This window comes from Lolium perenne, chromosome 7, assembly GCF_019359855.2.
Source record: "Lolium perenne isolate Kyuss_39 chromosome 7, Kyuss_2.0, whole genome shotgun sequence".
In the NCBI taxonomy this organism is placed as follows: domain Eukaryota; kingdom Viridiplantae; phylum Streptophyta; class Magnoliopsida; order Poales; family Poaceae; genus Lolium; species Lolium perenne.
Genome location: NC_067250.2, coordinates 330122324 through 330143798, shown reverse-complemented (window position 1 = coordinate 330143798; position 21475 = coordinate 330122324). Strand labels below are relative to the sequence as shown.

The window sequence follows — 21475 nt, the reverse complement described above, 5'->3', positions numbered from 1 at the left end:
TCTGTAGAGGCGGTGGAGGTGGTGCCCCGGACCCCCCTCCCGGCCCGCCTCTTGGGCCCCGCTCTGCCTGCACCCCAACAGTGTATCCTTCCCCATTCACAAAGACCTGCACCGACCCCTTGATCCTCTCAGGATAACGACATTGGAACCGCACTCTGACCGGCTCCGTCTCCCACTTTAACAGCGATAGGTCATCCACATCAATGGCCCTCCCAACCATAGCAAAGGCAGCCATGAGCCTCTCCCGCTCAAGGAGATCCTCCGGGACCCCTGTGAGTTGTACCCACGCCGACGGGAGCACAAGGTACGGCTTTGGCGCAGAGAAGGCCTCCCGAATCTCGGTCTCAATCTTGCATAGGGGAAGGTAGAGCTTCCCGCTACCTGTACTCAACTTGAGAGTCTGTCTCGTGGGAAACACCACCGAGAACTCCGTCTCCGAGACCCGCCTGACTTGCCAGTCCCACATCTCATCCACGAGGTGCTTGAGCTCGTCCGACAGTTGTTCTGCCGTTAGGGGCACCGTGTTGAATTTGATGATGGCCGAGAAGACCTCCCCTTTCCGCTGCCCGGCCCTCAGCGGCTCGACATCGATGTTGAAGAAACCTCCCCCGGTAAAAGCTTGCCCCATCGTTTGCAGCTTCAGGGGCCTGCCCCTCGTCGGGCAGCTCGCCGACGAGTGCCCCTCCCCGCTGCACACCATGCACAGAGGCTCAAACGTACACTCAGACTGGAAGTGGCCTCCCCGGCCACACTTGAAGCATTCGCCGCTTGCCAGGGCCCCTGCCCGCTGGACCGTGGTCCTAGCCTTTCTTGGCTGTGACGAACCCGCCGCAGCCGCCGGCTTCTTGCCCCTGGACTTCTGGGCCTGGCGCTGGCCTTGCTCGCCGTGGTCTCCCTGACCACCAGCCGCTCGGACCCCCTGCATAGCCCGGCCCTCCTCCTGTCTGTACCTATCCCGCTGCTCCTCTTCCCATCTCCGTTGGTCGCCCCACCTCTGGTGCGACGAGCCCCCGCTCTCCCGGCCACGCGGTGCCCCACGCGGACCGAGGTCGTCGGCATAATGGTAGCCCCACGCGGACCGCTTACGGCCGTCGTCGTACCCCGCCAAGACCACCTCCGCGAAGGATCTCGCAATCGGAGACGACGCGCGCAGGGGGCGGAGGAGGCGATGCGGCGGCGCGGACGGGTCAGATAGGCGCTGTCTCACCTCACTTTTCCTAGCTCGAAACCCTAGCCCTGGATCGGTACATCCCGAAGGCAACCACAACCACTTAAAGCTACGATATTGGGCTGGGCCGCCGGAGCCCAACCACGAGCGTTGAAGGCCTCTCGCCCCCACCCGGCCACCACTACGGGGGCGAGCACTGTTGGGCACCACCGCAGCCGGGGTCTCTCATCGGCCTGTGCAACGGCCCGGCGGCGGAGGCCCGCATCCTCCCCCGCACGGAACCCTCGCCGACGGACCCCTTCTCCTTCGCTAGACCTAGCGCCGCCGCCGGCCTGCACCGCCGCCGCCGGCGGCCCGTAGCGCACCTCCGCAGCCGCGACCTCGGCCACCGCCGCGCCGCCCTTGGAACCCCGCGTCACCCAAACGATGGAAACGGGGCGGGCGAGCTCCTGTGCCCGGAGCCCCCTGTCACCGGCGCGAGCGCCGGACCGCCGCCGGTGTCGGAGAGAGCCCCCAGGCTCCTCCGCGCGTTGGACGAACCCGTCGAGGGTAGCCGCCGGCGGCCGCCTCTGCGAGCACCCTAGCTCCGGAGTCGACCCGCCCGCCTCGCCGCCGTCGCCGGCGGCCTCAACCTCCGAATCCTCCGAAAACCGGTCCTCCACTAGCGGCGCGCTAGCGCTCGGACCTGCCCCGGCACAGCCTCTCCCACGGGGACGGCGCCGCCGACGCTCACCGCCGCCGTAATTGTCTCACCGCGGCTCCCGCCGAGCGGTAGAAACTCTGCCTTCCTGTGCCGCCGTCTCCGCCACCGCGGTAGCCCGCCTTCTTGACGCCACCATCTTCCTTGCCGGGTTCGCCGCCGGCCACACCGCCGGACTCGCCGGCCGGGCGGATTCAAAATTTGAATCGCCCCCCGCGTCGCCCCATGACTCTTTGTGCCTGCAGCATTGTCTATCGGGGTTGGTCTAGTGACGGTGAGTACCCTTGTCGTGTTGACACAGCCTAGTCTATATCTATCTATATACCTACTAATAAAGGAAGTAAGGTTTCTCCCCAAAAATTTCGTCCGTTTTTGAACTACCCTCCATTTTCAGTCGAAATTACATGGATTGCCACCGCCCAGGTGAAAAAACGGTTGACCACAGCCCAATCGACCATAGCCTGCCGTCCAAAATCGATCCCCGCCGCCGACCGCTCGAACGCCGGTGACTGGCACCACCACTCGCCCGACACCACCCGCTCAAACCGAGATGGAGCCGCCGCCCTCCTCCGTCATGAGGTATAGTACCCCCGTTCTGACCTCGATCTCTCGCCTTTGAACCGGTGCAGATCAGGGGAGGATGGTGGGGCGGAGCACGTCGACCAGTTCCCCGAGCCGCGGGCGGGGTGGACGCACACCCGATGAAATTATTGTGGAGATGAAGCCGCCCTCGGAGGCCGTCACCAAGGCAGCCCCTGGTTCGGCCCCGGACTGGGGCGCGGCCGCAATGGAGCTAAGCGCGGATCTTGGATTTCCAGTCGGATTTTCTATCCGCATCGGCCATGATGGATGCTTCGGCGATAGGACAGGGCTTCTGATTCTAGCTGTGAAGTCTTGATCTGGTGCTTCCCCTGTTGCTGGTTGCGTCCTGTCTCATCCTGTGTGGAGGAGCTCCAGTGTCAGCTCTGCTGCTGAAGCGCCATGGCCCATGGCTCTGCGTGCGTCGTCGCCCTGCTGTTCTGAACTTCTGATGCAGTTCCGCGATAAGCTCACACTCATGCGAGGAGTGGCTGCTCTTGTCTGATCCCCTTCTGCTAGCAAGGAAATTAGGAGAGCACCCTATCGATTTCCTCACGCAAACTTGTCGGATCTGCTACGCCTGCGTGTAATAGCCCCAGCCTTATGGGTAACCCCTTTCAATCAACAACATTTTTTCTATTATTCATCAACGTATTGATTTTTGGAGGTAGCTGAATTATAAATGAGAAATAGCAATCTACCAATTGCTGAGCTGACGTGGTTGCAACTTCAGTTGATTTGAGGCTTCCTCTATTTTTTTAAAGATAGTGGCTCCGCTCATGGAGGAAAAGGTGTGGTTTCTTGCAATTTGCAGGCTATGTGCGACGAACAAGATGGAAATCCTCAGGGAAAAGCTGATTGATAGTTGTTTGACCTGATTACTGAGGTACTACGTCATAATATTGTCTGACCTAATTACCGAGGTACTACATCATTCATAATATGTATTCCTGAATCATCATGAGCTTGCAAGTAAATACTAGATAGCACATCCCAGTTTCCTACATCTTTGTATCAAAACAAGCATGTTCCTACACTTCCTTTTCTTATAGCACCATTGTTCTTTCTATGTAGCTTTATGTTGATTTAGCTTGAGAACAACACTTATACCTACTAATAAATTAAGGTCCCTCTCCTTTTTCTTCATCCGTTTTGTACTTGCCACTGCTTTTGGATCGAAATTACGGACACTCCCACCAGTTATGTGAATGAACGGGTCCCAGATCGCAACGGAGCACCAAGGCTGCTTCAATGTACCAAGGCTGCTTCAATGTATTAACAGAAGACTTGTAAAATCTGAAGATGCTATTATTATCTTAATTGTGCTAAATCTCAATTCGCATTCATAATCTGAAGGTGCTAATTTCTTTGCAAGCTCGTAGAGAAGCTTAAGAACACGCATGCTAATTTTAGATATTGTTGTGTTACTACCATGTTAACTTTCCTAAATCTCAATTCACATATCATAATATATCAAATTTTGATTTTGATATTTGCAGCACTACCTGCATTTAGCTATGACATGTTCACTTTTCAGTACCATCAGTGATTCTGGTATTGTGTTTGACCATACCTGAAGAATTCTAGAAAAGAGGGCACATGCCAGAAATCAGCAAACAAATTCACTTCAGCGCACAACAGAGTTTTGATGCTGGTAATGTACCTCTCAACCAAGAAGTGATTTGTTAGAGCTGACAACAGCGACCAAATGGTTGAGCAAATTCTAAAGTTGGTCTCCATACCAAGTATTACTCTTCAATGCACGCATTCTTCAGTTATAGTAATCTTGCAAGGATCATTGCTGAATTCTCCCCAGGTACATATTGTAGCATGTGTAGGCGAGAATGAAGTGCGGATTCAAGATTAGGTTGGCCAAAGAGAATAAAGGTTGGTCTTTCTTGCCCTTCTCATCGATATACTTGTTTCTTACCTATATTGTGTAATCAGCTGAGAAATCTTCTAATTTAAAATTCATTTGCAAACAAAGTTCTTATGTTATGTCCATGCAGATAATTTATATGAATAAAGTAAATATATATATATAACCCGAATAGTGTTCATTTGCAAACAAAGTTCTGATCTGATGTCCATGCAACTAGGGAGCACTAATTTTTTCTTCAGATTATGAAAACTAAGGTCTAACTTAATTAAAGTGGAAGTAGTATTAAATACATGATCAGCAACTTTGCTCGCTCTTCCGCCGCAACGCGCGGGCATTGTCCTAGTACTACTTACGTACGCACACAACACCAAATATAGTTTGGATAGCCAAAGGGCCTTGTCGGTCCTTGCCGTTTCTCTATTCAACTCACGGTTCTGGTTATAGAGTACAAGGTAGGCCTCAGCTTTTATACACGCAGGTAATCAGCTAGTCCTACTCCATGTAGACTTCTAATCCTAACCGGAGACATACGTCCGAACCAACTCGTATACGAACTCTAGTCCTATACGGAGGTTACGTCCGCGACGCACACGAACATCGTGCCGGTGTTGATCGTGCTTAATGCTAACAATCACCCCCCTAAGCACGACATGTACTTCAACTTGACCAGGGTCCCAAATGCGCCAGCTGCTTCTCGTGGGCGTCTTCCTCGGCATTGCTTTTGCCGCTCCTCGTGGAACCCATGCCACCGACTTTACCTTCGCCGGTTTCTCCATGGCTTCACGCCAACAGTTCTCCTTGTCCGCGTCTCCAGTCTTCACCGGTACCTTGATGAATAAACATTTCTTTTTGTGTTTCATCTTCACTGGATTATGTACAGTCCGAAGTACCTTCTTCGGATAGTAGTCCAACACGTGTCGTATGCGTGCTCACGTCGGTCGTAGTCGTCTCGTCTCTAGTGCAATCGGAGATAGTACGACATACTCTTCTGCTTCTTGTCGCACTTCTGCCTGCGACATTGGCCATAATTGGCTTCCATGCATTGGACTCGCTGGACCCTTTTCTTGCACAATTGCTACTCGTGCAAGTGCACCCATTGCTCCCATAGCTGGAGCTTTCTCTTCTGGACTTGACCTTCCTAGCACGTTTGGCAACCCCGCATTTGAGTTATTGCATGTTGGGAATACGAAGCCATCAACATCACTTCTGGTTGATGGACTATTTTCTTCCATCTTGCTTGAACTGTCTGGCAGGTCACCACGTGCATCACTTACTGGATATCCAAGCGCATTCCCTTGCTTACTTGGATTCCCTCCTTCGATTCTACATTCTTCTGGGACGTCAGACCCTGCTGCTTCTAGCCTGGTGTCCTCACGTGGAGCACCTCCTAAGCTTCGGCTTTTTTCTGGCCACACGACACAGGTTGCTAGGCTGACTGCCTCTAGCACCGGTGGTCCTTTAGATGCATCAGCGTAGCCTGATGCAGTCCCACTCGCCCCGGTTTGTTCTGCCGATGAGCCTGCAGGCGGAGCACCTCGTGCAGCTCCCTCCGGCCTGCCAACATCGCTGGACTTAGCCCAAGCTGGGCCTGAGTCGACTTCCACCCGAGCCGGTCTCCCATGCGGCTCTGCTGCTGAGCCTCGGGACTTCGGGCTCCGCCGCGGAGTGCGCCCTGGGTCTCCTGGACGACCGCGTGAGCTGCTGCTCGCTGCAAGGCCCCTTGGGCAGCACTCGACTGCTCCATCGCCGGTAGCACCTGCACACGCACCAGCGGGTCTGGTCGCGACTTGCGCTGCGCGCGTGTCACCGGCAACATAGCCGGTACTCGCTTTCACGTTGTCGGGAGATTTTGTTTCCTGATCATCTGCATGCTGCTTAAGTTCACTGTAAACAATAGTGAAAATCTCGTCCAGTTCCGTGGAGTCCCAGATCCATGATAGGTCTTCCTCGAAGACTACGTCACATGTGACAACCACCTTGTTCGTCGAGGGGTTGCACAAACGGTATGCTTTCGAGCCTTCTTCATAGCCAGTCATGATCATTGGACTACTCCGATCCGCCAATTTCCTTTTATGGCTTGACACCGTCTTTACATGCGCCACACACCCGAAAGTGCGAAGATGATCAACCGGGGGCTTTCGTCCGTACCATGCTTCGTACGGAGTCCCACCAACCATACTCCTAGTTGATGCCCTGTTCAGCAAGTAGACAGCCGTGTTGACTCCCTCACCCCAGAACTTTCCTGGCAAGCCTTTACTCTCCATCATGCTCCGTGCCATGGCCACCACTGTATGCTTCAATTCACCATCCCGATCTATGCGTAGGGACTTTCTCTTTGCCCTTGCTTCGACTCCTCCAGCTTCCTTTATCTTCTCGAATGCTTGTATAGCTTCATCCTTACTCTTCAGCAATACAATCCACATGTATTGACTGCGATCATCTACCACAAGCATGAAGTACTCATTTCCGGACGGGGTTGCGGGTGAAATTGGACCGCATATATCGCCATGTAAGAGCTCCAAAGCTTCACTTGCCTCATCCGTGGTTTCACGTGGGTGCGGGGCACTCCGTAGCTTCTCGACGACACCTTCGTCGCATAGCTTGTCCACATGATCCATACATGGTAGACCGTGATCCGTCACAATCTCCGTAGCCGGTGATGGAGGAGGTAGCTCCTCCTCGTCCTTCTGCTCGCATACCTCGAGCATCAGCATCATCGGTCCATCATCTTCTTCCTGGGCGATGAGAGCCCTTTCCTTTGGCTTCGGTGGTTTTCGGCAATCAACCTTGAAGTGATCGAGCTCGCCGCAGTTATGACATCTTACTTTCTTTATGTCAAACTTCTTCCTCGGCAGAACGTCGTCCTCATCCTCCCCTGTGATGTACTTTTTCGCTGGGCGAGAAGCTTCTTTATCACTTCTGATGTCATATGCCTTATCGCCCTTCTCTTTGGCGACCACCGCCTGCCACTGGGCACGGGTAAGCATAACATGCTCTTCCGGTACCACATCACCATAGGTGATCTTCATCCGCTCATCATGAGCCTTGAACCATCCAACTAGATCATCCATCGTGAGAGTCTTGAGATCAACGCACTGCTCGATGGCCGAAACAACGGACAAGTAACGCGGCAGCACCGCGCGTAGGAAACGCCTTACGATCGAGATCTCCTCGAGCTTCTCGTCCAATGCGCGAATCCCATTGACCAATGTAGCGACCTTCGAAGCGAAGGCGTCCATCGTCTCATCTTCTCCCATCTCCAGATTCTCGTACTTCTTCTGCAAAGTTTGTAGGGCCGCCTCGCGGACGCGCGCATGACCAAGATTCAGTGTCTTGATCGTCTCCCACGCCTCCTTTGCAGATTTCTTCGAGATCAGGTGTTGCTTCACGTCCATCGACATCACAGAGCAGATGGCCGTGAGTGCCTGTCGGTCCTTGCGATACTTCGACGCGCCCTTCTTGAACTCGTTGCCGCCTGGATCGACAGCCTCCCAGACTTCGTTGGACTCGAGCGCCCACATCATCGTGGTCGCCCACACCGTGTAGTTGTCGCAGATGTACTGCGGGTACTGCGTCGACACCGGCACCGCGGCGCCAGAATACTCGCACGTCTCCTTCGTCATGACCTCCCGTTACTAGGAGATCCTCCACGAGGCTCTGATACCAATTGTTGGCCCAGACCCGGCAGTACTCTCTGAAGGGATTTGTGGCATATAAAACAAAAATTTTCCTACCGCGAGAACGAAATCCAAGCCAAGATGCAATCTAGTAGACGGTAGCAACGAGGGGATAACGAGACTAACCCTTGAAGATTTCCAAAGCCTACGAGATTAGATCTCGTTGTTGCAGAAGATGATCACTTGCCGCTTTCAAAAGCGCGTAGATCTTGACGGTGCCACAATCGGGCAGCACCTCCGTACTAGGTCACACGTTCGGTGTTGATGAAGACGACGTCCTTCTCCCCGTTCCAGTGGGCAGCGGAGGTAGTAGATCCTCCTTGGAATCCCGACAACACGACGGCGTGGTGAAGGTGTCGATGGAGATCTCCGGCGGAGCTTCGCTAAGCGTATGCGGGAGAGGTGGTGGAGGAGGGGCGGCTAGGGTTTGGGAGAGGGGGGCGCCGGCCACTATGGCTTGAGGTGGCCGGCCCCCTCCCCTTGCTCCTCATTATATAGGTGGAACCCCCAAGAGTTGGTCTACAAGTCTTCGAATAAGACCCCAACCCAAAACCTTCCATGTGTAGGGAAACCTACCCAAGGTGGGATTCCCACTCAAGGTAGGATTCCCACCTTTCCTTGGAGGGGGGTGGCCGGCCACCTTGGTGGAGTCCACCTGGGACTCCCACCCCCTAGGGTTGGCCGGCCATGCTAGATGGAGTCCCTCCGGGACTCCGCCTTCCATAGTGATTTCTTCCGAACTTTTCTAGAACCTTATAGAACCTTCTAGAACCTTCCATAAATGCACCGGATCATTTTCAAATTTATAAAATGACTTCCTATATATGAATCTTATTCTCTGGACCATTCCGGAACTCCTCGTGATGTCCTAGATCCCATCCGAGACTCCGAACAAAACTTCGAACTCCATTCCATATTCCATATCTACTAATACGACATCAAACCTTAAGTGTGTCACCCTACGGTTCGCGAACTATGTAGACATGGTCGAGACCTCTCTCCGACCAATAACCAATAGCGGGATCTGGAGATCCATAATGGCTCCCACATATTCAACGATGACTTAGTGATCGAATGAACCATTCACATACGATACCGATTCCCTTTGTCACGCGATATTTTACTTGTCCGAGGTTTGATCATCGGTATCTCTATACCTTGTTCAACCTCGTCTCCTGACAAGTACTTTTTACTCGTACCGTGGTATGTGGTCTCTTATGAACCATTCATATGCTTGCAAGCTAATTAGACGACATTCCACCGAGAGGGCCCAGAGTATATCTATCCGTCATCGGGATGGACAAATCCCACTGTTGATCCATATGCCTCAACTCATACTTTCCGGATACTTAATCCCACCTTTATAACCACCCATTTACGCAGTAGCGTTTGGTGTAATCAAAGTACCTTTCCGGTATAAGTGATTTACATGATCTCATGGTCATAAGGACTAGGTAACTATGTATCGAAAGCTTATAGCAAATAACTTAATGACGTGATCTTATGCTACGCTTAATTGGGTGTGTGCATTATATCATTCACATAATGACATAACTTTGTTATTAATAACATCCAATGTTCATGATCATGAAACTATGATAATCTATTAATCAACAAGCTAGTTATATAAGAGGCTTACTAGGGACTCCTTGTTGTTTACATAACACACATGTATCAATGTTTCGGTTAATACAATTATAGCATGGTATATAAACATTTATCATAAACACAAAGATATATAATAACCACTTTATTATTGCCTCTTGGGCATATCTCCAACAGTCTCCCACTTGCACTAGAGTCAATAATCTAGATTACACTGTAAGGTACCTAACACCCATGGCATTCTGGTGTTGGTCATTCTGATGTGACGTGCTACATATTTGTATGACGATGATGTTGTTGCTACATTTGATATGATGAAAATGATGATGGTGTTGTGATGATGTTCATGTTATTACTGCTATTTTACTGCTATTTATGCTGTCCTGTCCTGTGCTATGCTGGGCTGCGGTGCATTTAGGTGAAACAAAATGGTACTGTCTGTGCCCTTGGCCGTGCCAAATGGCAGGGGCTGTGCCGACAGCCATGCCGTCGGCACAGGAGCACAGGCGCAGTTGGGCTGGGGGGACCTAGCGACGTATCTGTGTCGATGGAGCTGGGCCGACGGCATGGCCATCGGAACAGCAAACGGGATGCGGACGCGTGGCAGCTGCTGGCCGTCCGAGCGTAGTGACTGTGCCGACGGCCTGGCCGTCGGCACAACAACTTGGTTGGGCTAACGGCCCTTAGCCGCGCTGCGGGCCCCTCGACGAGTGTGCCGACGGTGACTGTGCCGACGGCGTCGTCCCACCGTCGGGCTGCTGGACGCTGTGCCGACGGCCAGACGTGTGCCGACGGCGACGTGTGCTGTGCCGAGGAGGTATTGTGCCGACGGCGAGGTGCCGAGCCGTCGGCACATGCGTGGGCCGACGGCAGCTGAGGTTGTGCCGACGGCTGCCGGCCGTCGGCCCCTCGACTGGTTCCGTAGTTTGCAAGGCAGTCTCACTTCCACACACTCAAAACCAAGTACTACCAAGCATCAATGCTAAATATGTCACTATGTTTAATTTTGCCCGTTGGTAGCATTGCTCCTAACTCATCACCCAAAGGAGATACTCTAGGTGTGAAGTTTTGATTATGTCTCTCTTTGCGTGTTAATTTTTTGATTATGCAGATGCTTAATGGTCAAAAAGTAGCATTTTACTGAAACATCTGATATTTTCTCTTTCCATTGGGAAATCGTGCCGCCATCTTTTGATATATCCATCACAGAGGGTGACTAAGTAATTTTCAGGAGTGACCGAGTAATGAACAAAGTTTGGAGACATGATAGCATTCTGGTCAATGGTTAAAATTTAAAATTTTGATTTATGTGTGTTTGCATTTGTAGCTAGAGGACTAAACTCAAGAGAGCAGTTGCTAGAGACCCAAAAAGATTATCTGTGCAGATCCTGAACACCACCAATTTGGACTATGTTCAGAATATTCAATTATATTTCCATATCCCATAGACATCTTTCTACCTTTTTAATTTGCTAATGTGAAAGACGAAGTCCTGACCGAGCGAAATGGCCGAGGCGACACATATCACACTGACTTTGAGGCCTAACAACGTCACGCGAGCGTGCACATCCGAACGTGTATGAAAGTTATTACTTGAAATCGTCGGCAAAGTGGAGGACCTTAGTTTTTTTTTTTGGACAATCAATACCACATATATTCATAGCAATAAATAGTACAAGGTACAGATATATAAGCTGTCTCAAATGATTACAAAATAAAGTATTGTATAAAAAACAACTAAATCTTCGAGGTTTTCAACCTCTTTCTTCTAAACACAATCTTGTACTTATCTGAAGGCAGCCAAATATAGATACCAAAACGTAGACATGTGAATACCAATGAAGGTTCTCCCATAATTTTAATTTGAGCCGCAATGCCAAGGCTACATGCACGCGCGCAACCATTAAAGTAGTCCGTCAACATCGGCAAGAGTACCAATACCAGTATACCAGAGAAATATAACCGAACATCATGGTCAACACTGCCGGGGAGCCGAAAGTATGAATCACCATTGTCGAGGACATAGCAACCAGGACAAATATTGCGAGGAGAGTCCTCGCGACAACCATGAGAAAAGATCTAAAACCAATATGGCGAAACAAGATCTGAAGACCCATACCTAGAAAATTGTGGTCTTCCAACACCACAATTAACGCTAGAAGGAGATCTCGTCGTCAAATGAAGGCCAGAAGATCACTTATTGTAGACGATAGCATCTTCATTGAGACGGAGGCCAAAAAAGACGAACAAGAAAACCCAAATCAAATCTATTGAACACACTACTTATATGAAAAACTCTATTGATGCATAGATCGTGTTCCCCCACCCCTCCCGACACCGGGGAGGCCAGCCGAAGGAGGGGGGGCGATTTATGGTAGAGGCGGAGGTGAAGCCCGAGTTTCTTTGAGGCGAAATGTAGTTTAACTCCCTTTGCTTCGTGCGAGAGAAAGAAAAGGCCACAACTTAGTCAATAGTTGGTGGTTGGTTTCTATGCATAAGATGTTGAGCTATGACTTTTTATAATCGGATTATGTTTTAAGAAAAGCAGATTCTTATTGTTTTCGTAATATTAAATGGCTATTTCTTTAAATACACGTGAGTGTATTAGCTTTACATACGTGTGTGACAATAAAAAGCCTTGAAGAACCGTGACAATGCACGGGCATTCAACTAGTAATCAATAATGCTAGTCTTTTTTATTAGCGACAATTTACTTTTGCCTTGGGTAAGGCCGCTAGATTTTTGTCTTGTTGTAAGGCAGCAAAGTTCTTGCCTTGGGTAAGGCCGTCAGACTTTTGCCTTGGCTACGTGAGCAAAATAAAATCCTTTACACATAAGGTGGCCAAATTCCAGTCTCTGGCTAAAGTGGCCAGATTCACGTCTAAACAGGCCTAAAATGGGTGCTATGGCCCGGCAAAAAATTCCAGGATTTTTTCCTGCCTTGTATTCCTACCCTTTTATCCCTATGCTTAAAAATTCCCTGCTCTTTTCCCCCGTAATCTTTTATCCCAACATTACCTATGTAAGAAAAAAATATTACCTATGTATTTTTGAGAAATATCGAGTATATATTTTGAGGAACTATAACTTTCCCGCTGTATTTTTTAGGAACACCAAGTGGGTTTTGAATCCAAATAACACATGAACCGATTGGTTTGTACCAAAACAGATGGTTGAGTTGGGTTATACCAAAGCATCTTGTGCTATCCTTGTATATTTTGGATATAACATGCCCCTTAGATATGACTCGACTCGTCCTAATTTGTATTCGACAAACAAAGAGTAACCGATTCGGATGGTTTGTAACAAAACAGACGGTTGAGTCGGGTTACACCAAAAGGGGGCTTGTGGAGGCCTTGTATATATTGGACATCACATGACAAGGGGGAGGTATTTTGTGAAACATCGCCTACACTGAGTGAGAAGAATGTGGCTATGGGATGGCCTATATATAGGATCGAGGGCTGAGGTATGGCGGGAAAGAAAGTGTGGGAAATAAAGGGTGGGAATATCTTTGTTGAGTGTATTTGTTAACGACACTGGGCAACCATACGAGGGAAAGCATTTTCTTTGGCGGGAAATAGGAAGTCTTATTTTTCTGAATGTTTTGACAAAAATAGTCGACAAAGAAATGGTGTGAAGCCCTCCCCTCACACAAGGAGAAGTCGGTGGGAAAAGTTCCAAAGCTTTGCCACATGTCCGTTAGGTGACATTCGACAATGGATCAACTACCAGCCGCCACCGCGTGTCCCTAAGGTTTGTCATGACCATCTCTTTGCTGTGTGTTTTACTGAAAGTTTGCAGTGTTTTTTTTTTAGTTTTTGCGGAGTTCGTTTTTTTTGCCGTGTTTTTTCTCATGTGTTTGCCGAGTGGTACTTATTAACCGCGAGTTTTTTGGGAGCACACTCGATAAAGAGACATGTTTGCCAATTTCTGAACCTTCTACACTCGGCGAACAAGCCGCCACTGAGCAAAAACCGATTTTCCGGCAGTGATAATTTCTTACCAGAGTTTTTGTTACTTATTTGTTAGTGCACATGTCATTGATTTTTGAATGGGAGTGCTTTCCAGCGGGGATCCCATTGTACATAATGAAGTAGCTTAGCTTTGTTCTCCACATTAATGTGATTTATAGAGTATATGCCAAATAATTTTAGTTTGTTGTCACAATATAACACCTTTTAGGAAGTTGTTTTAGCTTCCTAAAACTTCTTATATTGTGGCATAGAGGGAGTAGTTGTCATGAGACGTATCATGCACCGCACGTCCAGAAAAATGGCAGGACGCAAACCTCAACGCCATCCACGGAGTCATCGTGCAGCTTGCGGGCGGCCACACGGCGAAAAGCAACGCAGTGCCGAGTTACCGAACATTGGCCCGAGCGATATATTACCACTGGAACATGCACCGCATGTCCCATGGAAGCAACACAAAATTCTACGTTAAGTGCTCAACTTGCTTAAGAATTCCAATTAGACGCGGACATGCACCGCACGTCCATGGAAGCGAGGCAGAGAATTCTAGTTGGACGCGGACAAGCACTCCAGTAGTACAATCTTGCTGTGTCTGCTTGCTTGCTTGCTTGCTGACTGCGCTATGTCACCGATTTCTTACATGTGGATATATCTAAATTTTGATAAATCTAAGAAAAATTCAGTGGGAAGGCGGGAGTATGTGAAATGTTACTTTCTCATTAATCATGTCACGTTAGTGCGTAGAAAGTACTGGCGGCATAACAGTCTGGGCTAATCTCGATCGCTCGTGTATATATATATAGGTATAGCCTGGCAGCAAAACACACACCAACACCAAACAAGCTTGACTATCTCTGGCATTACTCAACACGTAACGTACCTACGGCCGGTGCTCAATGGCAGCGATGCCAGCGTGCTTGGTCACGCTCGTCGTGGCCCTCACGATTCTCCTTTCGCGGGGGCAGGTTTCTGCAGCGCCGGCGACTGCTGAGAGGCGGCGGGAGGTGCGAAGCTTCCTCAGGCGGCTCAACAAACCTCCTCTCGCCACCGTTCAGGTATACATTGGTTCATCGTTAGTCCCTTCCAGCCTCGAATACATGGCATATAATTTCGGTCAAACTCAAATATAAACCACTTGACCAATTTGTATGACAGCTCTAATAATTTATTCAGTGACTAATCAGACATAAACCAAGGTTAACCGTGGATGAAACCACCTTGAGATATTCATATGGGCTAAAATTAACAGATCCAAATAAGATTTGGTTCAGAATGATGAGTTGCCCAGATGTGTAGATGTGATCAGATCAATACGTGTTACGAAATTGATTTTCCGGGCAAGTTTTGTCTTTCGAAAACTCGCCGATAGAACATGTAAATGATTCCGAGGTATAAATAGAGGGTCACGGCCTATTAAAATTGCACTCAGTCACGAAAAACAATCGTATTGTTTATTCTATATTTTGGATTGTCTCGGTTGGGTGTAATTAGTATCATCTTAGTATTATTATACTCTCTTCACTAAAAAATACTAGCATTGTGGCCCTCGCAAAGGCGAGGGCATCATATTTACTCTTGAAACTTAACAGAAAATAAATTTATAGTTCATTGACACTAACATATATGGTTCTATGGCCATGATAATATATGCTACAATCAAGGTATCACCTTCCAATGTTCAAAAAAAAAAATCATTTGTCTAGGTTGACTTCTAAATGTTTGTGTTTTACACAAACTCAATTGGTACAATTTGTTTGAAGAGTCATATTTGCCACATATTCTATTGATTGAATTACATAATTTTATGGCTTGTGATCTTTGGTTCCAACCGTGTAAATAGTTTTAACGGAGTGGATGTATATGGCTCTTGGAGTATATCCCCGTATTCTACTTTATACGTATAAAATATAATATGCTTGCATAGGAAATACCATCCATTTTTGTGAGTATACTTTAAAAATTAATGATCATTAAATCTTAGCAATGTGTAGACAGATTGTTATCAGATGTTCTTTCCACTGGAATAGCAAAGTAATATTTCTCCATGATGCGAATTAAAAAATAATAATAATCCTAGTTAATAGGTAAGTCAACTTAACATGTAACATTGGTAATTTTAGTTTATGGATTTATTTCTTCATCGCATCGACCTAAACAGTTATGAAATAGATGATGACATCTTAGTTCTGATATAGTTGGTGTTCCGATATATACATTCCCCGGAATGCAACTTCAACCATGAGAATCTATAATATATGTCTTTTCTTCATCTGTATTGTTTTATTAATGCGTAGAGTTGATTTAAGAATTTATTGATTATGGTCAATTGACATGGCACTTGAGATAATCAATGTGTCGAGTATGTGGTAATAGACAATATGAGTTTCACCATTATCTTGTCACTAGCAATGCGGCTTCAAAGTACTTTTATTGTTTCTTACATTAGTGTAGAATTTAGAGTTTTTTCTGTGATAACAATTTCACTCCAAGACGCATGGACATATGAATAATCCACAGTTCTAATGTCCTCAGCTCTCATGACCTTTAGTATCTTGTGTAACATTGAAAAATCAAGGGAAACACTGCTAACCTCTGACATGTAGTCTAAATACATTCATTGTTCGGTTCGTGGTTCAATGCGACATGAAATGATGGTTCATACGACATCATATGGCCTAGTCAGTTCTTTTACTCTTATTGTGTTCTTTCTAGTATGGTTGTCACAGTATACTACTTGGAACCGTTGTGTCCGAGGACTTGTCTCTCTATCCTATACATCTCCCCACCATCTATTCTCATATTCATGTGCCTATCAGGCCTCGGGAGGATATGGAACCATGGATCAACCTTCAAATTGTAGTTTCGAGAACCTTGTTTACATGAACTTCATGATGGCATCCTGGTTATGATGAGGGTGTCGTTCATAGTTAGTAAGGGTTGTTGGCTCCCTGTTGTGGTGTGGCCATCGCAACAACATGAGTCATGGAGCTGGTGGTTCGTATGGACATCTTTTCTTGTTTTTGATTTTCTTCATTAGTAGTCGACCCATGAAGGCTTTAGGTGTCTCCACTAAAAGATTTTAGCGTAGTTAGAGTTGTGCATCTGGCCACATGTGTTGATCTGAGGGTCCATTTTTTTCATGGGAAGTCCATTCGGCTTTCTAAAACATATGATGTTACTCTAGATTTCTCAAGGTTTGTCTTCTACCTATCGTGATCATAGACATGAAGGGCCGTCTAAGTAATAAATGGTGTATCTCAAAATATTCATTTTGACAAAGTTTCTTTCGCCGAAAAACCTCAAAGAACCTTGAAACAGGAGAAAAGAACTCCTCGTACTAACATTGTTGACTGTTATTTGTACCTATCACAATTTTACGTGACCTTTATTATCTTTTAATTATGGCCACAAATAATATATCAAACTATTAAACTATTTCTAATGATGTGGATTAACATGGTGACTCTGTCATACATATATAGTATATTGCTTTTAGTAGATAATAGATGAGTGGATAGAGTGTATAAAGATCTAATATTTTCTAGTGTGCTTGTACTATATGCTCTCTCTTTTTTATACAATGTTCCAACCACTGATTCTCAGAGAATTAACAGAGCCCAGATGGAGATGTCATAGACTGTGTGCACATCTCCAAACAACCTGCATTCGACCACCCTCTCCTCAAAAATCATACTATCCAGGTAAAACTTTGTAGTATTGTTGCCCTATTCACTATTGATTGCAGATAAGTTGCAATCCCTCAAGTTAGTATCACACACACACATGCATATCATCCATGATATCACTAGCAAAATTCCACCTTTCAGATGCGGCCATCTTGCCACCCAGGAGGCATGTATCATGAATCCCATATTACACACCATCCGATCAACCAAACATGGCATCTAAATGGAAAGTGCCCTGAGAACACCATACCAATCCGAAGGATCAAGGAAGAGGATGTCCTAAGGGCCAGTTCCAGGACGAGGTATGGAACGAAGAGGACGGGGAGCATCCCAAACAACAATTCAATCGATGACCCTGAGACACCCAATGTATTGAGGGGACACCAGGTACATAAGTCCATTTAAGAATCAGGTTCATACGAGCAATTAATAATTTCCTTTTTCGATTTCTACTACAAATTCTTTTTCTGAAATTTATCATTTAACATTGTTTTCTCTCCCATTGAGCAGCATGCTGTAGCATCTGCACAGGTTGATAAGTGCTATGGAACTAAAATCTCCATCAATTTGTGGCAACCAATGATTTCAAGGGCCAACGACTTTAGCTTAGCGCAACTTTGGATCATTGGGGGTTCCTATAGTGGCAATGACCTCAATACAATTGAAGCAGGATGGCAGGTTAGACCTCCAAGTGAAAATTAATACCTATTTTCATAGTAGATCTAGTAATACTCTGCCTGTTAGGTTCCGTGCATGATATATGTGTGTTGTTGAAAGTGTCAGGGCATTAGATTCATCTATACTAGGTTCTGCAATCATACACTATATATTATGTCATAAGTTGTGCTAGCAGCAATGTTTTAAGAGCGATGGGCATGTAGACAGCTATAGAGTATATATAAACAACACTTGTCTTTGTACTTGACTGTGTTATCTACGGGAATTATTAAAGACAACTTCCATACATTGTACAATGCCTTGTAGTAATATTTAATTTTCAAATGGGGATTAACACACAACTAAATTAAACAATTAGTTTCCCTAGAAGTTGTCACAATAGACAAGTTGTAGAGATTGACACAACCTAACCTAGAAAAGGAAGAGATTCTACAACAACATTATTGTCTAAAATGGTTGTATGTCACCCAATACATGCCACTGAATTGCGGCTCATAGGAGGTAAATTTTGAATTTAAGAAGATGACATGAGTTCTTAAGTTTAGGAAACCTAACCCAGAAAATGAATAAAATCTTCATCCACTTTCATGGCCATAGGCAACAATATTCTGTCATACACTACAGGAAATTGGAACACTTGTTAGAAATCACATTGTATCTGAATAGTCTCAATGGATGGAAGGGAGAAACAAGTTCTATGCAAATATTTAGGCCGTATTTCTTGTATTTTTTTTGTTGTCGCAAAAGGACAACCTCAATCTCTCTTTGTTTCCCTCTCTCTCTCTCTCTCACACACACACACCTAATAAACAATTCAACCTTATAGATAGCTCACATTTCGTAATTATATAATCACCAAGCATCATGTAATGGTGCAGCAAGTTGTGAAATCTCTTACATTGTGGCTAATGGCCCTATGCTCTCTACACATTGCAGGTTTACCCGCATTTCTATAGCGATAACAATCCTAGGCTCTTCATCTATTGGACTGTAAGATATATATCACATTCCATTTTATGTTCGCTACTGTTAATTTTGAGCCCTTATTTTTATGGCTAGTAATAACATAAACGTACTAATTTCATGTTGTTGGGGAATATTGTAGAGTGATGCATATAAAACAACAGGATGCTACAACTTACTATGCTCAGGGTTTGTCCAAACAAACAATCAGATCGCCATTGGTGGTAGCATCTCCTCAATCTTCTCCACCTATGGTGGCACACAATATGACTTCGAAATTTTAGTTTGGAAGGTAATAAACTTTGATATCCTTAAGTTAGTTGTTGATAAAAATGAAATTTTATGTTAGTACTTCAATTTCAGCCATTGTTTCTGGGCGAGGTAAAGTAATTAAGACATTTTAATATTACATTGACAGACTCACAACTGTTACAAATTGTGTTCACTTTTATGGAAGCTCTACATCACCACATGATCACCGTGTATATCATAGAAGGAAGTCCTTTTACCCTAAATGTTTGGTTGCATGCATCCTCAAGAGGATGTGTGGATGTTTTTAATACGCTAATTACCTAGGAGTTTGCATTTGTCTCTATCTGATTTACTGTTTAGATTGAGTCAATTAGCATGTACTCAAATAACTTACCGTGTGATAGTCTCTCAAGGTTTAGTGTACATATTATTATTATTCATGTATTTACATATCAGCTCCTTTACTCTCAATATCTATAAGCCATATCATATTTGAATCAACTACTACTCCACGTTTTTTTTTATTATCAACTTATTTGGAAAGTGCACATGCACACATTTTGCACACAAAATGTGTGACTTATGATGCGCGGTCATGTGGGTAGTTCATCATGATGGTCTAAAGGTCTTGATTTTTTTAATAATTTCATTTCACTAGTGTTTTTACCATACTATCCATGTTAGTAGAGTATTGAACCGGCATGGAAACTCACTAGTATGCATATAGTTTTCATGCCACTTCCTGCATCTGGTTCTATAGATGTCCATCTTAATTTGAGTTTAATATTGACCATATATTTAACCGGCAAGTATATTCCATAAGAATTTTATTGTTGGATTCATACTCGGAAGAAATTATTATATTGTATACAATACATATAAAATGTATTTATATGTATTGTATTTATCAAATTTGTGGTCAAAACATGACCCAAAATATAATGGGGTGGGGATGATCTTCCATTATATTACATCAAAGGGCAAAACGACGAATGGAACACATAAAACCACTCATGCATAGTGATACCCTGGCCCATTAGTTTTCTTTTTTTTCCTGGTTTTGGCAGTTGAGGGATGTAATTTTGGCTTGCAGGACCCTGAGGGGGGAAATTGGTGGCTGCAAGTGGGAAGCATTGATGTGGGGTACTGGCCATCTTCCATCTTCTCCTACTTGGCAGATAGTGCCTCCTCTGTCATGTGGGGTGGCGAGGTATTTTCACCTGATGCTGGCCAAACTTCCACCCGGATGGGTAGTGGACATTTCCCAAAGGAAGGGTTCGGTAAGGCTAGTCACATGAAGAACATCCAACTGGTAGATTCGTCCAACTATCTAAGACCACCAAATGATGTACAGTTGGTAACTGAGCAGCCCCACTGCTATAACGTGCGAAATGGTATTAGTGACGACTGGGGCACTTATATCTACTATGGGGGACCTGGGAAGAACCCGTACTGCCCGTAGGAAAGTCGAATTGCCATGAGTACCCATTTGGTAATACTCCCTTTATATATAAGGCCACCACACATTTCAAGGTAGAACTTTAACTAATAATTTGAGCAATATAATATGAGGTATATGTTACCAAAAGTATACTATTGCATTCATATTTAAAATATGCTTCCAACTATATGTTTTTGGTGTTATATAACTTATATTTATTGATTAAATTGTTAATCAAAGTTTTGGCTCGAAATACTTAGTGGCATTATATATGAAAACATAGGAATTATAATACTTTATGCATTACTAGAGACCCATTAGTATTGTTAGGGTCCATAGTAATGCAAGTAGTATGTGTTGCCACGTATGGAGTTGCAATACCTAATTACTATATGTGTGCGGCTGCATTGCTAAGAGGTGTAAACAAGCATTAGAAGCTCACAACAATTGTAATCTTGTTTCACCGTATATTTGGGTATATGTAATAAGCAGCTTTTATCATTTATAGTTACATATGTATATGCACTAGAGCTAAATATCCTATACTAGCAGCTCTACCGAAATCAGGTTGTCGAGTGTCCCTCTCGACCAAAATTGTTTCTCCAAACAATGCACTTTTTGCTTATTCACCACAACTATATTAACCAATTAACTCAAGACTTGTGACACCTTGAGTGTGACAGAAATACTCGCAAAGGAACTTGGCTACACTCTTTTTTTTTGACAAAAAAAGGAGTGTAGCCAAGTTCCTTTGCGACACTCTTTGTTGGGGCGATATACAACTACGATAATACATCCAACAAAATGTGCTTTAATTGTTCTACGCACAATTTTAGACGGGACTTAACCGCGCGACATGAAATGTGACTT

At 45.6% G+C, this 21475-nt stretch overlaps 1 protein-coding gene across 16 annotated transcripts; it reads left to right on the top strand.

Annotated features, from left to right (window-relative positions):
- The first annotated feature begins 2198 nt into the window (after positions 1-2198).
- Positions 2199-21133, top strand: LOC127313863 (protein neprosin). Of its 16 annotated transcripts, none has more exons than XM_051344337.2 (11): positions 2199-3054; positions 3262-3333; positions 3985-4101; positions 4264-4334; positions 14389-14640; positions 17200-17286; positions 17413-17658; positions 17782-17949; positions 18886-18939; positions 19055-19204; positions 20258-21133. In XM_051344337.2, exons 5-11 carry the CDS (start codon positions 14482-14484, stop codon positions 20624-20626), a joined length of 1233 nt encoding a protein of 410 aa, XP_051200297.1. In that variant the 5' UTR covers positions 2199-3054; positions 3262-3333; positions 3985-4101; positions 4264-4334; positions 14389-14481; the 3' UTR covers positions 20627-21133. The 16 variants fall into 16 exon arrangements, with proteins under 16 accessions (XP_051200297.1, XP_051200298.1, XP_071679287.1 ...); XM_051344338.2 differs by having other exon boundaries at positions 3947-4101; XM_071823186.1 differs by having other exon boundaries at positions 3262-3803.
- The last annotated feature ends 342 nt before the right edge of the window (positions 21134-21475 follow it).